At 42.1% G+C, this 20878-nt stretch overlaps 1 protein-coding gene across 1 annotated transcript in view; it reads right to left on the bottom strand.

Annotated features, from left to right (window-relative positions):
* LOC146316782 (DENN domain-containing protein 2A) overlaps positions 1–20878 on the bottom strand; it is a 43305-nt gene that overhangs the window by 11380 nt on the left and 11047 nt on the right. The window contains exons 2-9 of the mRNA XM_084733756.1: positions 12832–12918; positions 8335–9378; positions 5232–5359; positions 2496–2608; positions 2202–2399; positions 1832–1925; positions 633–683; positions 163–350 (exon numbers count right to left, since the gene is read on the bottom strand). Coding sequence (XP_084589882.1) covers positions 163–350; positions 633–683; positions 1832–1925; positions 2202–2399; positions 2496–2608; positions 5232–5359; positions 8335–9378; positions 12832–12917 — 1902 coding nt within the window. The 5' untranslated portion in view covers position 12918. The remainder of the gene's footprint in view (positions 1–162; positions 351–632; positions 684–1831; positions 1926–2201; positions 2400–2495; positions 2609–5231; positions 5360–8334; positions 9379–12831; positions 12919–20878) is intronic.

Below are 20878 nucleotides of genomic sequence, written 5' to 3'. Positions count from 1 at the left end.
AAACCAGGTGCTCATAAACTGGTGTATTCAGGTTGAATTATTAGTATTAGTCAAGCAGGAAAGCTAAAATGCTGTTTCCTTTTCAGCAGCATTTTCTTTTCTTAATAAAATTTCAAGTGTTTCATTCTGAAATCAAGTGCTTTAGTAACCTAATCTTCTCACCTTGAGAGGAAACTGCTGTGTGACTTCTGGCAGGTATGGGACTCCAGCCTTGGTCTTGTGGAGCGCGACAACTATGAAATACTCAAAGAGTTTCCTCTCCGGCAACTCCATCAGATCCCTCTCCAATGTCCGGTACCGCCCCGTCTGCCTCAGCATGGACTGGACTGACACCAGCCGCTGGCTGTGAGCTGAGAAACAGAGAAACATGCAAATACATCCATGTCATCTGTGCACAGAGGGTCACTGTGAGGTCAACCTGCAGCTCCATCTGTGTATATATTTGATGCTAACTATACAGTGGAACAATGAAAAGAAAGAAAACTACAAACTGTAAGATAACAATCTGTTTTTGCTCCTATTGTAATTGTTTGTAACTAATGAAATTACAGAGACACAAAACTAGTTAATACTTTTACAGCTAGGCATCCACTATGTTGCTCCCGTACATTTAATTTATTTTCTGTTCTCACCTTTTAGTTTCTCCTCCGTGTCACTTTCCGACTCGCTGTTCTCATCTGTCACTAAATTAAAGAGAAGAAAGAATGAAAAAGAAAACCAGAGCGTGAGGAGACTGCAAACAACAATCACAGGAAACTCAGAGCACATGGAATCTGCTCTCATTGCTTTCATTACGACCATCGACACCACCCGGTCCTCTAAAACATGGGTCAGCCTTAGCTGACCTCACAATGTAACCCTGCCCATAAAACTAAGCGAATACATATGATGAGATGTTGTTAGACCTGTAAGGTCATATTTCCTGGTCAAACTGAGAGGCGTGGGACAGGTTACCTGATGAAAAGTGTCTGCAGTGACGCAAACTTTGAATTCAGTGATAATTCCAATGAAAAAGGTCTTATAATGTTACTAGTTTAGAAACATTTTTCCAAGTATAAAAATTATGGAAGCCCATTTCCACCAATAAAAAAAAACTTTTTAAAATGATGTTTTCTCTTAATTTCAAGCTCTGACTTTTTTCTCATAATACTGACTCTTTATCTCATAATTATGACTTTTACCTCATAATTTTGACTTTTATCTCATAGTTATGACTTTATCTAATTATGATTTCTCTCATAATTTTATGTTTAATTTTCTCTCATAATTATGACTGTCTCATAATTTCAACATTTTATTTCTTAAATTTGACTTTATTTTTATCTCATAACTTTTACCTTTTAATTTTGACTTTTTATCTCATAATTTTGACATTTTAATTGAATATTTTTTTTACTTTTTATCTAATAATTATGACTTTAACCTCTTAATTTTGACTTTTTATCTCATAGCAATGACTTTCTCTCATAATTTTATTTTTATTTCATAATTTTAACTTTTTCTTTCATAATTATAACTTACCATGAGGGAATTTTTTTTTCTTTTAGTGGCAGAAATGGGCTTCCATACAAACGGGATACAGGAATGTTAGATAAAATTACTTTGCGATGTTGGGAAAGCTTTTAAAAGAATTACTGGATCCCGAGCATGATCTGTTTTCACATAAGAAACACAAACAAAAACACAACCTTTTTGATGGAGGCATTGCTGAGGTGGACATGATTTCTGTACAAATTTAAAAAATGTGCGTGCAGTGAGTTAAGTTGTTTTCCATTAATTCACAGTTGATGTGAAGCAAATGAAAGATAAAAACAAACTGGTGTAGCCTCACCTCTCCCTGAGCTGGACTCTGTAGACTGAGACACCCTCTTCATGCGTTTCTTCCCTCTCCGCGCCTCAAAGATGCCATTGATTTTCAGCACCATCTGCAGGAGGTAAATGGAAAGAAATGTCCATCTTTAACTCCTTAAACTAATAAACAAAATCTGCCTACCAAGATCATTTCAATAAAGCTTCTGGGAGGCCTTCCTCTGGGCACACTTCTCACAGGAAATATCAGTCAGAAAAGTTTCCCCTGCCTTACTCATCCCCAGACGGCAGCATGAGTGGACCAGCTCCGAACCTCCCTGAGCGCTACACTGGACCATAAATCACAGGCACAGCAGCATGAGCTCTGTCAGAGGCCTCTCAGACTCCAGTACCTTGGGGATTTTCCTCCGTCTGCGATTGTACGGGTCTCCGGAGAGGCAGGGGGTGTCGTCTGGGCTGCTGGGTGTGGAGGGGGGGCTGATGCGAGACGGTGAGGAGATGCCAGTGTCCCTGCCGGTCTTGCGTAGTTCCAGGAGCTTGAAGCTTCGGCGTTCTGAATTTTGTCTGAAGAAGCCAGGCTTAGAGGAGAGCTGAGGGGACAGATGGAACAAAACAGACATATTAGAAGCTGTTTCCATTAAATCTACTTTGTTTTTATAGTGTTGTATTGGCAACCTATTAGGTACCTTAGTTGGTGTGTCAGGAACAGGAGATGAGGAGGCAGGTGAAACACATTTGGTTCCCAAACAACTTCTCTCCAGCTCTATATCTTCATAGGGGTTCTCCTTGGATGGAGGATCTTCAGAAGGAAAAATACAACTTTGTTTCAAAACTAAGAAATCAATGTCACCTGGATTACACAACAGCTTCGCACACGCTTTCCAGAGACCATATAAAATACTCTTTCCATATCAGTCATGATTGTTTGGCCAGACGACTCCAACTCCAGATGTGCAGAAAGCTACCAGAGGCAGCAGTGAGCTTACCCAGATCACATTTCGCTTTGATAAGATGCTTGCACAGCTAATGCTAAATGTAACTCTAGCCTTTGTTCCTCCCCTGCAGATAAGGAGTGAGGAAGTTTTCCAAAAACCTGTGCCTCTTTCTCTTTGTCTCTGTCATCTCAATATCTCTCCTCTGCTCCATCAATGCATCCAACAGATGTGACCTGTAGGAGTCGGAGGATAAAGAGGGACGTTCAGTTCCCCACTCCTTCTCCCTCTGAGGAAAACAAGCGATCGGCGTGATGTTTTTCACATCGCTGGCTGATGATGAGAACGTCACACTAATCTCTACGGTGTGTTTGTGAGTGTTGCCAGCAGTGCACATGTGAGTTTGTATCAGTCATCGAGGCGTGCGTCTGAGTACATGTGGTGGTGACAGTTGCTTTTCTCACAGTCTGAAAACACTATCAGACATGTGGATTGTGTGTAAATTGTTTCTGTATCCTGGGGATACACTCATTTGACAAGCTTTAGAGGGAGGGGCATTATGTAGGTGCACTTTATATCCTGAGAAACAGTGAAGGGTCGTGTTTTGTTTTACGCCAGCATTAAAAATACACATCGCTTATATCAAAATCCAAAATGGCAGTGTACACGAACTAAATGTTGTTAATTTTTCATGTTTATTTTAATTATTTTTATAAAATGTTTTAAAAGTTGCGCCATGAACCATTAAAAAAGAGGAAAATTATAAATTGCTACCCTAAATGGACAATGTATCTCAGGAGAGAGTGTAAATTGGAAAATAAAGGCATTTTTAAGGGTTAAATTATACAGATGAAAGCCTGGTTTGCATAAGAAGGACACCTCAACTGTTCATCACTATATCTTTGCCTCCCTGAGCTGCTTTTTGAGTCGACAGCTGTAGTGAGTCTGAGAGTTACGTTGCCCATGAGTCTTTGGTGAACAATGTCTGAGTCATTCAAACAACAATACTACTGTATGAAGGAGGAAACAATAAAATAATCCAAAATAAGCTTTGGCATCATTCAAATATAATTAAACTTAATTTGATTGTTGCAAACCCGCTGCACTCGTTACACACCAGAATCTGGGAGGAAAACCAAAGACACATTGAAGTGATTGCCAGTAACGTGCCGTGGCTCTAAGCCATTCATATGCCCCCTGCTGCAAAGAAGCCAACCTCAACTTCAGTGCGACCTCACACAACGCTACTATTGTACGTTATGAAATTAAACAGGCTCTAGGTGGGGTTGGCACAACACTACAGACAATAAGGTAGGAACGTAGGTCAGGTTTCTACGTATAATTTTTAATAAAAGTGAAGCAGCGTGGCTCTAAATTAAAACTAGAGAAGAAAAAACAGAGCAGGGTAAAGACAGCTTGGCCTCCTCATCACCTCTATGACTCATCCTGATATGAGAAATTAAACTTAAAGGTCATGCAGGGTATGATGGGTATAGAAAATAGGACAACCTACAGCATAGCATTCACCATGTTTTTCAGTTTTTGCAATAACGAAACACTTTGAAATCACATGCCATGTAAATCTTCATGCCATGAAGAAGCAGGACGAGTTCTGGTGGAGGAAACTAAGTGTACACTAAATGTAGTAAATTATCACTGCTTTACTTTGCCATCAGGCAACCTTTTCAGACAGGAAACTTTTGTTGTATAAGCTAAATATCACACTCTCCAAAGACACAAGACACTTTTGGCAAAAACCGTCATTTTAAATTGCAGGAGTTACTGCTTCAATAAATTAATTTGTTTGTGTCACTGTGTGAGTACTGTGTTTTAAATTATAAGATTCTATTCACTGAAGTCACACAATAACACAAACTAACCAATCCAGGCACTGGAAGACCATCAACTCACATGTTCTGTGAGTTAAAATGACTGTTTTTGCCAAAGGAGTCTGGTTACTTTGAAGAAAGTGATATTTGGCTTATACAACAGCAGTTTCCTGTAGAGAAAAGGTGATTGACGTGAAGGAAAAGCTGTGAAAATATTCTAAATATTGCAAAAGCTTACAGCTTTATTCCACTGGGCACGGCTGTCTGACTATGGATTACAGCTGTGCCACATCCGCTGGAGCTGATCGCTGCCATTCTACATGATGCTAGTGATACTGTGACACTGCAGCATGTCCCAGATGTGTCTCTTTGCTCTGTTCCCCTTCAAATACACCCAGAGTGTATTTTTGATTGGTGCTGTGTCAATTTGCACAGAGCAAATTGAGCAGGCAGGAAGTCAAACACAGAAAAAATGAGAATCTGGTCACTTTTCAAAATAAAAGACCCCGTGCAGTTTATAGTATTCCTGCTGCTTCTACAATCTCGGGGCGTGCCTGCCACCATCTACTGTAGGTAATACACTGACTATAAATACATCATATAACCCACTTCAAAAAGTCCAAACTTTGAGGGAAAAAAAAGTGTGATATGTATTGTTTACCTATTATGTCCTCGTAGACATTCTCTTCTGATAAAGTGCGTGTTAGGCCCAGTCTGGACTGAGCGTACCAGTCCACCCTGCAGCTGTCTGTGGACGACTGGAGCAGATCCTCGAATTCATAGGACTTCCTGGTGGACAGAGCATTACAAAGATTTAGGAGAATTGCACGCCAAACACAAAAGAAGAAGAGGAAGGAAGGATTTTTGACGGATGTCTTTGAGCGAATGTGTGCTCATGTTGATACGTTTTAAAAACGTTTGATATGCCAAGCAGGAGAAATGATGTTGCTATTTGCCACATCTGAATGACCACATCTGTGTCTCATCACTGCCTAAGATTAAAGCCCAGTAGAACGAAGTGCACACAAGCATCAGTGGTTGCATGTGTCCCCACATGCATGCAGGCACTTAGATATAATTAACACAGGTACAAATTTGTACACACAGATACAGACTAAGTTGCCACTTTATTAGGAACAGTTTGCTACATCCATTGCAATATAATGCAAGGCTTCCAATAAATCCTGCCCTTCTATTCTGACTTTTAATGCTCTCTGAAAAACTCTTTCTCCCTTATTGATAAATTCTACTCTGCTTTACTCGGTTAACAGGTGAAAGAGCGGTGCATTACAAGATGGCTAGCCTATGTATGAGCATGGTATGTGTAATTATCATTTTATTTATTTGTTTATGTTGCATCTTAGCTTGTAACTGGCAGTGGCAAACATATCCGGGTTCAAGTTTCTTTGCCTGCATTACAACGACTGGCTTTCTAATTTGTTACATACCAAATCGAGCTTAACAGGCACGTACGTATCTCAGATTTTACAGAAGTGTACAGACACCTCCCCTTTCAGTAGATGAATGTGAAAAAAACCTCTCTAGTGACAAACTTTGCACAAATATGAGTCAGTATAATCAAGGGACATAAACGGAAGAAAAACACATTTTTGAGTGGTGGGAATCTTTAAATTTCCAAGGAACTGCATATGAAAACCAGACATTTGACTAAATCTGGCACATTTTCATCATAATGACGTCAACTATTGTTCGGTGTCCCTGATGTATAAGTAAAGTTTAGCAAAGTAAATCATCATGGAGCTGAATAAATACCTTTTTGACAAAGTTTTAACAAAAATGGAACATTATAAACTCCAGAAAAACAGAACTTACTGCTGAGCAGTTGCATGGCATTTGGTTAACTACATGTATCTAATAAACTGACAGCGCAATGTATTTTTTCATGCACAAAAATGCACAATGCAGCAGACACTCAGAGACACAGCCTGGCCAAACAAAGGGCTTGACACAGCACTCTTGAGCAGAGTGAGACCTCCACATATGGTATGGAATGTAACAGATCCAAGCCAAGCTCCAAACAAGAATTCAGACCACTGGAGAAAGTGAACAATAGATGTATTCCAATACTGCAGAGTTCACATTTTTTAGGTTCCCTGCAGAGCTTTGTTGATTGTAACCATTTGAATGCGAGCGCAACTTAGGAGACTCTTCAAAATTCCAACATGTTAACAGCTCTTGGCAGAACAACTGATTCTGATTCTGGATCAGACATTACACTTTACAAGTAGAAATTTTAACTTTAATTGAATGCCTGACAGCTCTTTTGTGATAGCCAAAGGCCTTGCACAATCATTCTCAATGTCAAGGCTTAAAGTCTTGCAAAAGCACGGGGCCTCTCTGACATGACTCACACCACTCTGCTTGTTGTTCTCTACTTCCAGTAAGGTTTTGGAAGGAAGAATGATGTGTACATTCCTCACATCCAACCAATGAGCTCATTCTTTGGGATATTTAGAAACAGGATGATGTCAGCGGTGGTTTTGATTTACAGCAGATGTGAGAGACGTTGTTCACCTAAGCGTCTAGTCTGTGATGGTGGGGGGAAGGTGAGAGCAGGGTTTCTCAGTTTAGATGACAGAGTGACAATTTAGGGAGCCAGGATATGACTGATGGCTGCAAAGAAAAACTCATGTTCTCGCTGTAGGATTTGTGATTGGTCTCAAAATTATGTTGAACATTAATTTCCTTGAGCACCAATTTCACCTGTTCACAGATAAGGCAGATTGCTTTATTCATCCCCTGAGGTCTATTTTTCCTGAAACCCCCTTTTCTCAACAACCATACAATATTTTTTCTATGGTGGCTGTTCCGTCTTAGTTCCACATTAAACTGCCAAGTTGTCCACTTCAATCGCTTTACTTGACAGCATTAGCATTGATGACAAAATAGGAATTCTTGCGAGACTCGCCACTAGTTGCCACGTAACCATCAGGTTTTTACATGTTCTCATTTCTAACCTGACAGACACTTATTATGGGGCAAGCAGTTTGACATAGCAGTGGAGTAGTGAATAAAAAGTAGGCTATTCAGGGTGGCTAGGTAGCTCAGTTGGCAGAGCATTCGCCCCATGAGGCCATGAGGCTTTAAGTCCTCTGTAGTAGTCGTGGGTTTGACTCCTACCTATGGTTCGTTGCTGCATATCATTCCCCCTCTCTTTCTTTTCTTCTAAAATATAATGCATATATTTCATGTCAAATGTTGTTAATGAGAAGATAAGAAGGTAAAGGTGGAGGACAAGGCTTCCCTGGATGTGGGCACAGCCACACTCTTCTGCTGGATCATGGGTAATGATTGAAAGGGATTATTTTTACATGAATATATGCACTGTTTTTGGGAAAATCCCGCATAGCCTTGAAGGTGCAATTAAATATACTTTACATCGCTTTTACAGTTCCCCAGCAACATCTTTTTATTGTCTTCAAAATCTGGTTTTCTTTTCAACAAACAAGCCTAGCACATAGCATATCAAAGAACAGGAAGCAGGAAAGGAGATATTTGACTGCAGATTGCACCGGAAACCAAGCTTGCTCAGCTCCAACAATCATATTTTCCTCAAAATTAAAAGTAATAACTTTGGTGGTCCCCTGACTTTTTCTGTAGCACCATCTTAAGGTCATTTGTCCTATACTTTGGTATGAGCAAGTACCTACAAAAGACAGGGTAGATGATGTCTGGCATAGAACTGATCGTCCAAATTAATCATGGCTTTCCATATTTTTAATTCTGTCCTCTTTTTTTCTCACCTGTTGCTGCTGTCCCGGGGTTTGTCAGCCCAAGGTCTCCTGCAAACTCCAGGTGGTGGGCAGGTGGGTAAAGGTGGAGGAGGAATGGAGGGCAAAGGGGGCAAGTTCCTCTTTCCTTTCCCCAAGCCGGGCCCTGAAGCTGGGGTAGTCGGTGGTGTGTGGTGCTGGAAGGTTCTCTGAGGTTTAGGTAGAGGGTTTATTGATGGAGCACCTGGCTCACTGTATACGTTCTCTGGATCCCCCTCCCTCCTCCTCCGTGACCCGCCAGGCCGCACCACGTCAAAAGTCCCAAAAATGGGCTCATTGGCCTTCTTTTCTGATTCCTCTAACTCCTCCTTTGAAGGAGGGCAGAAGTAATTCCCTGGAAATGCCAGTGAAGGTCTGTCAGGAACTTCCTTTGTTGCCTTCTCCAGTTTCTTAACATGAGTTAAAACACTTTTCTTGTCTGGGGGTTGCTCTGTTGGCTTTGAAGCCCTAAATCCCCTCTCCAGGATCACTTCTTTCTCCTTGTTCGTTGGGCCTTCTGGAGATTTAGGCCTCGAATCCCCTAGCTTTCCAACATTCTCCTTCCCTGAGTCTTGTCTGTCCCAGCTGACAAACCTCTTGCTATCTGTCCTCTGGACCTCTGAAGCTTTGGATTCCTTTTTCCTCACTGTCTCAACTTCCTTCTGCGTCATACTCAGTGGACATGTCCCTGTAGAAGTTAGTGGGGCAGGCTCCTTTTTCCCCTCCCACTGTGAGATCTTATCGCGGATGCTGGCAGTCTTGACCCCCGCTGGACTCTTGCTGTGGTTCTTGCCACATAGCCCGTTCTCCATGTTGGGAGTCCGAGGGTCTGTGGTGGTGGAGGAGGTTCTCCTGTGAGCCAACATGGCGTCTGGAGGACCTGGGCTGTCGCTCAGGCTGAGTAGGGGGGAGAGGGGACGCTTGGTGGACACAGCAGTGTCCTTCCTGTCTCTGTCCCCTGGTGACCCGCACACCTCTTGGCGCTGGGGCACCGCAGACGACGGAGCCTCCCCGACCTTCAAGCCACAGCACTGGAGCCTGGAAAAGAACCACAAAGGAAAATGAACATACTTGCGTATTCTGTATACTAAAGAAATATACTATTTAATGAATGAATTAACCAATATTTTTATTCAAGTGTCAAAGGTCCTTAGTCCACATGGGCTTACAAGAAGCTACTTAAATTATATGCAAGAGCAACAAAAAAACTGAAAATATAATATATTAGGCTTAAACAAGAGCTGCAATGTTTAGCTGACTTAAGGAAAATAAAGTGCCAACTATTTTGATATTCATTTTTCAAACAGAAATATCAAATATTTGGTTCCAGCTTTTTGAATATAAGATTTGCTGCTTTTCTTTGTCGTTTTTCACCCTTTTTTTTTTGACATTTTACATAATGTATAAAATATTAATATATGATTTGATCATCCTAAAATAAGATACTAAAGCTTTCTTGAATTGCCTATTTTGGACTGAGGAGCGAAGGTGTAATTCAAGACTAACAAGCTGGAAGGTCACCTGTCATTCACAAGATGGACTTTGGGGAGGGAGCAAAAGTAAACCCATACAGGCAAAACAAAGAATCTTCTCTTGGTGTGGGGACTGTAATAACCACTGAGCCACTGCTCCAAATGTGCACTTAATTCAAACAAGATAAACAGACGGAGAAAGTATTTGCACTGCTGTCAACTCTTATAATTTATGGTGCAATTATTTTCATAGAAATGTCAGTTGTTGCCTTCAGTGTGCATAGCGAAGTATTGTGCTCCCCATAGCTCTTAAAATTGTCCACGCAATGTGAGCACTTACAATTACGTCCAAACAGATCTTTGTTTTATGGGGTAAACAGGAATTCTTTTTAAAAGAGCGCAGACGTCTGTTTGGTGCCTCTGTTTTAGCAGTGAGTCACTCCTGGAAGATTACTAGGTCATGACTGTTTGAACTCTGGGTTTGGGGGTCAAAGTTTACAAGCTACACACACACAGCTATTTCTGGAGAGGAGATGAAAGTATACACAGAAGAGGGGAGAGGCCGGAGTGTAGACGTGCATCTTTTCTTTTCAGTTTTGGCCCGAAGACCATTCATCAAATGATCGAATTTTCAACAAACAGAGGAAACGCGGCCTCGCTGGGTGACTTCTGATGACATTGCTGGATATGAAAAGTAACAGTCATGCAATCCAGAGGAAATCTCTGGGGGAAATTACTGATTCAAGTTTCCTTAGAGACCTTTAAGGAAAAAAACTTAAGTGTTGTAACTATGACCAATGAGGAAACCAAATAATTATCTTCCAAATTGCTCTGGGTTTTATTAGTTTGGCCTCTCTCCCTTTCTCCCTTCCCCCTTTCTGTCTCTTTCCGTATCCCTTGGTCGAAACAGCAGTTTTTATTAAGCATGAAGCAACAGAGGGGAAAAACTAGGTCAAACAGAAAAGCCAAGTAAAGGAGAACAGGAGTAGGTAGGGGGGTTGAGTGAAGGGGCTGTAGGAAAAGTGGAGCAGATGGAGAAGGAAATTAATAGTCTATTTTCCCTAATATAAAAACCCCAAAACATGTTTGTGATTAAGAGAGATTGTGAGACAGATATAAAAAAAACAAGGGCAGTATGGAAAGCTTGTCCATCACCCGCAGTCAAGGATGGGTGGAGTATGGAGATGGGGGTCACTGAGGGCGGAGAGAAGGAAGGGGGCACAATAGCATCTCTGACCAGCTGAGCTAACACGGGATCAGCGGACAAGAGAAAGGGTTTAAAATGGCCAAGGAAAAGTAAAACAGAAACGAAACTAACTTAATTTAATGGTAGCAACATTTGATCATTTTCCCCAAGAGAAATGTATTGAGCCTTTGAGCAAAGGTAACTATAGTAACATGGCGGACCACCAAAACAACAGACATTTAAATCTTCCACTAGACAATCCCTCTTATTGGCATAAACCAAAATCCCTTCATTATAATCTAAATAGCACTAATGAATGTTGCAAGGCTGACAGAAGGGACCATAGAAAGTGGTCATAGAGGCATTAGACAGTGGCAGCAGGGGGGCAGTAAGAGTATCCAGATGCCAGATGGCCAGCTCTGCCCTGCTCTGCTTCTTTAGCCCTGCTATTGTTACACCGCTGACCCTGCTGGAAAGGGGCGTCTCCAGAGCTGAAATGAACTACTGTACAGGCTCACAGCTTTTCACATCCTGCAGCAGTGAGAGGATCCACTTGTTTTAGATATATTTTTTTTGCAGTCCCTGTCGAGTCCCAAGCCTATGGTTTCATCTTTCTGGCATATTCCTAAAGTGTACTCCAGCAATTTAGTACTGACCTTACATAAAGTTTCTTCTTGCATTTTGCACGACCACAGTAGGTTTTCCTATATGCTAGATGAAACTAAATCCAACACAGTGTTCCTTTATAAAAGAATGATTAATATCCAGGCAGTACAGGCTGAGATATACTGACTTTCATATTCCAAAAACATTGGACCCTGCAATTTCCGTGTTACATCTTATTAGCATTTTTTGTTACACCGCACACTGCCTTCTCAATGCCCACTCCTTTGAAAACCCGCATCTCAGGTTTGTAATGGCTTTCTGAGCTTTTTTTAAGCTGAAATAATCCTGACGACATCACCAGGGTATTTTTTTCAGCGTTTGAGATCTCCCTCCAGGACCACAGACACTGAAAAACTAAAACTTATGCATAACGATCTGACCCAAAATCCTAAATTTAAAAATTTAAGAATTTTCCAAGAACTTTTGCAGTGCTCAATGCAGTTAGAAACATGGCAATGAAAGTGTTACAATCCTATTGCAGTGTGCTTTGAGAGTCTCTCTTTAAATTATAATGCACACTCTTTTCTTTTTTTTTCCTTTCAGTTGACTATTTTCTAATGCTGCTACTGATTATTTCTGTTGATAATTCTATCCAAGGTTTGCAAATGCTCAGACAGTGAGTCAAACATCTGGTCTATATATATAAAATTAATTGGCCTGATAAATAGCAATAACATTGCCCTCTTACTATAAACAAATAGGACCATTACCAAGAGAATTGGCAGCCTCTGCTGGCCTCTGTACTACACTTGCTGATCTGATTTCATAGGATACTGCTTAGGTAGCTTTCTGGCACAATAACAGGAGGAGATGTTGCTCTTCCTCCAACACACACAAACAAAGCTTTGACAGAAGCCAGCAGCATGGGGAATCACATTATGAGAAACAGAAGCGCTATCAACTAGCCAGTGATGTGACCAATAGGTGATTTCCTGTCTTGACCATTGTGTCATTTTTATATGTAAGATAATATGACAATGGCTGTTTGTTACACACTACAAGTTGTCTGTATGGGCCTTGCTCAAGGAGAAGTTGACGATAACACATTAAAAAAGTAGTAGTAGTAAGTAGTAGTAAAATAGTATTTTACTGTAATTATATGTAAATACATATTAGGCCACGGATCAGAAAAAATAAAAATATATGATTGGCTTTTGAGGCACCTACCCGTTGACTGATTGGTAGATACAGTTGTCAGTGTTTGCACAGAGCAGCAGGGCCCTCCCACCGGTCATGGTGCTAGCAGCTGGCATCCTGCACAGTCACACAAAGACAGACACAGTCAGTTAGAAATTATTTGTACAATGGTGTGAGTCTATTGTGTGCATGGTAAAAGTTTTATGAAACACATGTGGATATATATGTGCAAACCCATATTTCATCTTAAAGGTCATGAAATTGCAAAGAAAAACATTTACAAGTCAAACTGTTAGTTTGAAAGTCGAAAATATGTGTGTGTGTTTTCTGTTGTGTTTTAAAATGACACACAAAAATAGGCAGACATACGGGCTGACAAATGAGAGTTAGGTCAAAAGAAGAGCTGCTTCCCCAGGACTCCCTTAGGGATTTTTTTTCTAACTCTAGTGTGTGAATGTAAACTACCAAATACTGCAGCTCAAACCTCTCATTTCTGTGGTAGCAAAACTCATTTCTGAACCAAGCTGCCGAGAAGAGGACCTCACAGGTTGCATGGCATCCCCCCAAAACTGGCAATCCCCACTTGATTGGTAATTGGAGGATACAGCTGAAAACAAACCTCTAACAATGGCAGGCCAACAGGCATAAACACACATTGGATTCCAGCACCCATGTGGCATGATGGAAAACTTATGGAATATACAAAACACTCCACTCCACATAATTAAGCTCCTTTAGGAAAACATGGCAGCTGGAAACCAGACAAGGGCACTCGGTTCAATTTTTTTTTCAGGTTATCACTCAGTGTCTTGCCTTTCTGCACTTGCCAGAGCAGATTTCTGGAGTACTGCACACACATTTTGTTTTTGCACTCAGGATCCTCTCTGCAAACTCTCCAAATAACTTCCTTAATGTGCTGAGTGTCTTCCAGAGCTACACATTTGCAAGTGTGAGGGGACATGCTTTGCCAGTCTGAAATTATTACTTGGTCCATTTGTCAGAGAATAATGAAACCAGATCCTGTTGGAGCCTAGCAAGACCATCTGCATGTAACATCAAATTAGAACCGCTGGTGCGCTGCGCTCATGACTTGGCCAATAAAAGCTGGTAGAGGGCTGGCATGGAGCAGAAGGGCCGAGCCTCTGTGGTGGTTAACATAAGAGAGGAGGAAAGGTCAGGGCTGAATCCCGTTGGCAGGTATTCACACATTTGTTCTTAAGTAAATTTACAGAGACACTGATACAGGCTTTGCCACCCAGCGGGATACTCACACGCAAAACCTCATATAAAAATACACCTACATTCAGTAGATCAACACATCCTGCCAAGCTGCCTGTACTCCAGACCAACTTATGGATGTGTGCGCATGTGTGACTTCAACCAGATGTGCGGGGATACTTTAAGGTATCCGTGGGCCGTTAAACATTTCCTGAGCACTGCTTGGCGCAACCCCCCCCCCCCCCCCCCCCTCCAGTCCTTGCCCAGTAAACCTGCATTAGCTAAGCCTGACACTTCTCTCGCTTGCCCACCCTCTGACAATGTAGGGAATGTGAGCCTAATTCAGTCAAATTCCACAAATTGTTGTCCCAGCTGGCAGTGAGGCAAGTCAGGAAAAAAGCCACAATTTCGGTAGATTACGCAAAAAAAATTGCAGCCAAATAGCTGAACTCTTCCCTGAGCTAACAACATAATTGGTCCTCTGAGTCCAGTGTTTTGGAATGATTCTGGGTACTTGTACTTTTTTCTCTTCCAGAATGAAAGAATAAATGGACACTGCGAAAAACTGCAGTCCTGTCTCACAAGAAGTAGACTAAAAGTACAGCACATCAAATTTTAGCCTCTAGTTTTGTTCACAGCTCCACTTACAGCCCTCCGTTGCTTTGTCTTTAGCCCCCCATCAGCCCAAGGCCTAGCCCCCCAGAGAGAGGAGGAGGAGGAGAGTTTGCGTCAGCCATCCAACCGGCCTGTAGGCCCAAATTATTTTCAGCTGTGAGCTGAGCAGAGGTCACATGTTTGAGGGGAAACATCAACCAATTTTTTTTTCTTTCCTCCCCCTCCTGATTCTTTTCTCCTTACTAAAACCCAACACAGAAATGAAGAACAGAAATCCAGCATTGAAAGGGGGGTCTGCAAGGAGGCCTATAAAGAATGTATAGAGCCTCCTAGTTTTACAGTTTAATTTTTTCTGGGTTGGGACGGGTGTTGCATATCACAGGGGGAGAGGAAAGATGGGAGATATGAGGAGAGGGAGCAAATCGAGAAGGAGAGGGGGGTTGGGGAGACAGGGGTTGTCAAAACTAAAGAGGAAAGTGGATATTGCAAAGAATAATACAAGTATACTGTTGCGTTATGAAAACAGTGTAGGCTTTTAGGCTGTCCCACTTCATTATTTGGAGCCCCAAGGCCAAAAGAGAAAGTACTGTTCAGTGGAGATTCTAGTGCCTTAAATGGTAATTTGGTATTTTCACACAATTCTAAGTTTCTGGGCTTGAACATATCCCAAACTTGACTCATGCATGCAAGACAGTGTTTCCCACCACTCGCCTGAAACTGACAAGCAGTAGTATGTCTTCGCATCTCGTAAAAGCAGTAAATTTGACAGCATTGCCAGTTTAACAGCATTTGGTTACTGAGGAAACTCTTTTGGGGAGCCGCAAAGGCTTTTGTCTCCCACAGCTACTGGCAACTATTGTTAACCCTGACCCCCAGAGCAAGATGGCCACCATGACAATGTAGAGGCTGAGGGAAGCCATCTGCTGAGGCCAATAAAAACATCACGGGAAACTATGACCCAAAAGACCTCCACCTGCCCTGCCCCCTTCAGCCTTGTGAGGTGTGACAGGCCGTGGAGACCGCGGCAGAGGAAGTGGAAGTAGTATTGTTCATCAGCAGCTGGGTGGAGAAGACGGCAGCGGAAAGTGTGTTACAACTGAAATATTTCTGTTCAATATCCAAATTTATACCTTTTAATTTTAAGTCCTGTAAAACAGTATGTGAGTGTTGACTTGTTGTTGGTTGACTGTGTTGTTGGTTTTAGCGTATTTACCTAATGACCCTCAGATAAAAACCATTACACATATATTTCTTTATGGATAACCTCCAGTCTCAGCCTCAGATGAAGAAGGATTGGTGTTCAGTGAACAGCACACAATCCTAAATGCCTTAAAGCCTTTACTAGACAGAGATAGCAGCAGACTTTGGGTCAGAGGCAGGGCATCAGAGCCAAGAATCAGTTGCATAACAAACCCTGCAGGAGATTTCTATCAGTGGATGGACACTGGGTATCTGGCCATGGTCTGATTCTTATAAACATGCACTAAGATAATAGTATACTACTGAGAGAGGAATGTTATTGTTTGTTTAGACTTAATGGCTGAAGCATGATGTTGTTTGCTGTAATAAATAGGATCTCAGTTATCTACTAGCACCACCTATTCTGAAAATGTACAGTAGAGTGGCAAGCGGGAAACACGGGGGGTTTATTTATGTGAGAAAGTATGATAATGACTAACCACAGGTAGGGCAACTTTGCAAAGGTTGACTGGAAGGTTGCACAAGGGGGACGAAGCAATACCTGAATCAAAAGTGTTTATTTTATGTACAGCTGCTATTAAAGGATATCTCAGCTCTACATTTTCTAACCATCTAGGTCACACTGTACATCAACAAATGGACAGTGGGTCGAAAGGAACTACTTGTGCTTTATAACTGTTCTGAACTGACACATTCAAAGGCAGGTTTAGAGCCCGTGCCGAGAGAGAGGCACCAACACTTAACTCGTCTAGAACCAAGAACCATTTACGTCAGAGGCAGGGAGCGGGATTATCGTGACCAACAAGACCAACTAAAAATTTCTGACAACCATTTGTTTGTTTCATTTCATCCCTATTGGCTCACAAACTATGGGTCCCCAGACATCAGATCAAGTCTGCAGTTGGACCCTTTCTTCACAGAACAAGTCACTACATTGACTCCAAGCTACACACATCTGGCACCCTGTGTAAACTGAATACTTTTTGACCTAGGTCTGATCGTAGAGTTGTAAACGAATCCCTGATTCACAAAGACATGGCACACTTGTATACAGTATGTTAGCCAGCCCAAAGATTACTCAGTGACACACACATGCATTTCATGAATGACTCTTGAAATAAGTGTTTTTTCTCATCGTGAGCTGTTGCATGTTGGATTCACAGAGGGAGGTCAAAGACTCATTCAATGACAATGTGATGACACATACACACACCAAATTTTGCCACGATGAGGTGTTCATCAGGCTGTCACATATGCGTTGCGTTATAACAGCTCTGTTATCAGGACTTGTGTGAATCCTGTTATAAAATCTTGTTTTTCTCTTTCTAATACTCTTTCCAGCACAATGGAATTCAAGCATGGACAATATCAACTCAGGCAGTGTTATTGTCAGGCGACCTTCTTGTTTTTTTAATCTAAATTTAAGTGTTAACTTGGTGACGTTTTGCTGTTGGAGTTGAATTAGCTTTATCGCAGTGTATGCAGGTGGTGCTGTCAGTGCTTCGTAGCTAGCTTTATCAGGCCTCTGAGTTGTTGTCAGTGAGCTGTTGGCTGGCTGCTGCTTCAGTGATCTGGAGGCCTGCCTGCCCGCCTCTCCCCAACAGCTGCTTCTCATAAAGATTTCATCCTCCCCTCTATCCCTGTGTCCCACCATCCCTCTGTCCAGCCCTGCAGAAACAGCTAACACCATGACATCATCATCCCTCGCTTGTTCTTCCCCAAACAGCTCTCTTTTTCTCTCTGTCATTTCGAAATACCTAAAAAGGGCAAAGTCGCTCACAGCCCACGCTGCATTTCGCAGTTATCATCAGGACATGGACTCACAAACTAAGTAACCAAAAAGAGGCAGCCCATAAACCACTTGTCATCCTTACGAGCAATGTTTTACGTAACACTGGGACAAGGAGCGAACATGATAGCTCAAAATAAGACTTACACAGTGCAAAGAATAAAATATGATTTTCTTTCTGCACCCACGCTGAGTTTAGGACCTTATCCCCTATTAGATGTGGCTCACTACAGCGTGTGCCAAAACCTTGCCTGCAATCAATTTAATGCACCACTGCACATTTAGCCAGCTCTTTCTGGCAAACCTGGCTGCTTTTTTTCCCTCCCTGTCCTTCACTCTTTCATTCTGCCTCTTTCATTCCTACTCAGTCTTAGAGTTGTGGGGACAAAAGCCTGATGGAGGAGGGAATGAAGGATAGGAGGGAAGGACAGAGCGGGACCGGTTTTTAATCCTTAGCTTCTTTAATACAGAGCCGTCTTACCTTTTGCAAATATGGGGCAAAGATCATTCATCATGTAGAGCCAATTTGTTTCAAGCACTGCAGGGTTGCCAGATCTGACATGAAGTGCTTGGTTTGAGCCATATGGGGGATTTCACAGTGACTGACACGCTGCCTTGACCTGGTAGGTTTTGACAGGGTTTTGCCTGGTTCCTGAAGAAGTAGAAGAGGAAGGGCTGATGGTGAAGGAAGGGATGTATGGAGAGGGGGAGGGAAGGAGAGGGTCGGGCAAATAAACAATGGAATTTTATCTGGCCCTGGCAGTCTCCTTCTCTCTTTTTCTCTCTCTGTTTCTGTCTCTGTGTCCTGTTCGGGGGCCCCTGCTGCTTTCCCAAGCTGATTTCATAGCAAGGCCTTGGACATGAGCCAAACAGGCCAACTCTATGACTGTGCGTGCCTGTATCTGCGCATGTATCTGCCCATGCATGCAATTGACAGCCAGAAAGCAGGTTACAAGCCTGGAGGCCACGCAATTATCGAATCAATTTTTCCTACATGCAGTGTTTACCTCTCTCATCTTCATCTCTTTATCTCTCTGCTCTTTCTATCCCACACATTAATTTTCCTTCAGCTGGCTTTCCTTATCTTTCCGTTCTATATCCAACCACAGACCACAGGGATCTGTGTTGTATGATGCACAGTGGTAAAGATAACTATCAACATCTGGCCTTTAGGGACAAAAGACAACCACACATACACATATAAGCCATCCTGCTGCCCAGGGTCCTGTCCAAATCCACTGACAGACCTCCTGCCCTGCTGTGCTGTGTCCTCTTGCCCCTCCACTACTCCCCCTGCTCCCTCCATTGTCAGGAGAGGACGCACGTGAGACAGTACAGAAACTGGGTTAGCCGCAGAACCAGACAGGAACTGACGGGGGATACCACAAACAATTAATTTCTCCCTGCATGTTTTTTTGCTTATCAATCCACCCTAAATATAACACAACTCCATTGTTGTATTTCTAGAGCCACACATATAGCATTTCTTGTTATTGTGGTTGTCGTTTATGACTGAGACTCCTGACGGCTCGGGTGTCTGCAGACAATCCCGCTGAGAGCTGGAAGAATGGGCCAAGATATTACCTCAGAAAATGTATAAACAAACCTAATTATAATAGGGGTCACAGACAAAGCCACCATGGATGTAATTATCGTGCACAGGCACAACCAGGGGATAGACTTGACACCATTTAAGAAGCTTCTTGTGCATGACATGAATAATTGTTTTCTTGGTTGTGTTTGTGCACACAAACAGACAGGAAGTGTGATGTGACTTGCAGGAAGTGGAAGTAAGGGCTTATTTATGCCCCTTCACAGACAAAAACAGATACTTCCATTTAAAATGATATAAGAGTCGCTGCCCACATAATTCAATGTGTCCTTTATGTTGGCATGGATGCTAAGCAATACCTCCATTACAGGGCGCCGCTCAGAGATGAGCATTATGCCAAAGAAGAAGACAAGACAAAAGTTTCTGACAACAGCAAACTGGCGACACTGAATAAGGTTGTAATGATGCATTATTTTTTTCCCCCAAGACTGTTTCGCCTAGTCCTGCCCTACTGTGCTGTGACTGGCTAGTACATGTCGCCTCCACAATAGGTGCTTGTGAATGACATAAAGGTGTTTCTAAATCTGTGAAAGGGTCTATTTTAACCATAAAAGTAAACCTACCCAAGTAGCTTTTACTCCTAAACCTACCAAACTAATTGTCTTTTCTAAACCTACCCAAGAGGTTTTTGTGCCTCAGCCTACCCAACTGAAATCTGTCACATGTATTACACTGTAATAATGCACCTCTTCAGAAAGAGGCAAACGCAGAGTCTGCGTTGTAGACGGTGATGGTCTGTGCAGTCATTAAATACACTGCGACATGTCACATTATTTCCAGTACTTGTGGATTTTTAAAACTTATTCATCATGTCCTATGGTCATATCTTGCTTGAACTATTGCTCACTGCCCCCACAGCTAATGGAGATACTGCTCTGTTTTGGTATCCACATGTTTTCAGAAAATGTCACAAAACAAACGCAGAGTACAGACTGAAGGCTCTGTCCGTATCCGCAAGACTGACGTCCTTGGTCTCCTGAAATGAAGTCATTAGGGCTTTGCGGAATTGCAGACTTCACCCTGTACAGTAGGAACTTGAGTTCATTGTTGATAAATGTGACAGCTCTGACTACCACAAGGTCAAAATGGCAGAAAGCGGAAGGAAAGCTCCAGACAAACTCAGCAAAATCCTTCCAAAAGTCCTTCTCACTGGTTCCACCTGTCAGAGTTTACAAATGACCATCTCGTAACAGTTTAACCACAGGCTTTTAATGGGGAAGGTCTCCCGTTCCCTTTGGAGTTTGTGGCTTCCATTCCACATTCCACTGACTGCAAATGGTGCGGCTTGCAGGCTAATGATGCACTAAGGTCTTCACAGTGATAAGCCCCTCTAGAAATAGAAGTTTGGAGGGGAAGCTTTGATGCAGTTGGCCTGATTGAGGGTGAAAATTAAGTGGATAATTGAAAAAGATTTGTTGAGCCTTTTAAGTGGAAACTATTTTTTTTTCTAAAACGTGGACTGGCCTGGTGGAAAATTGGATCATAAATGAATTCTTCCATCTCAACAAGGGCTTTTCCCCATCACCAACAAATACAGAGAGGCCTTAACTAGCTGAACGAAGAGAAGGTAAGAGTCTCTCCCAAAAAAAAGACAAGATCATCCCAGTGAGAATAGAAAAAGAAGTGGAGGAGGAGGATGAATC

The sequence above is a fragment of the Lutjanus erythropterus genome, chromosome 13, assembly GCF_056507025.1.
Source record: "Lutjanus erythropterus isolate fLutEry1 chromosome 13, fLutEry1.hap2, whole genome shotgun sequence".
In the NCBI taxonomy this organism is placed as follows: Eukaryota; Metazoa; Chordata; class Actinopteri; order Lutjaniformes; family Lutjanidae; genus Lutjanus; species Lutjanus erythropterus.
This window is presented reverse-complemented; position numbering and strand designations above follow the sequence as displayed.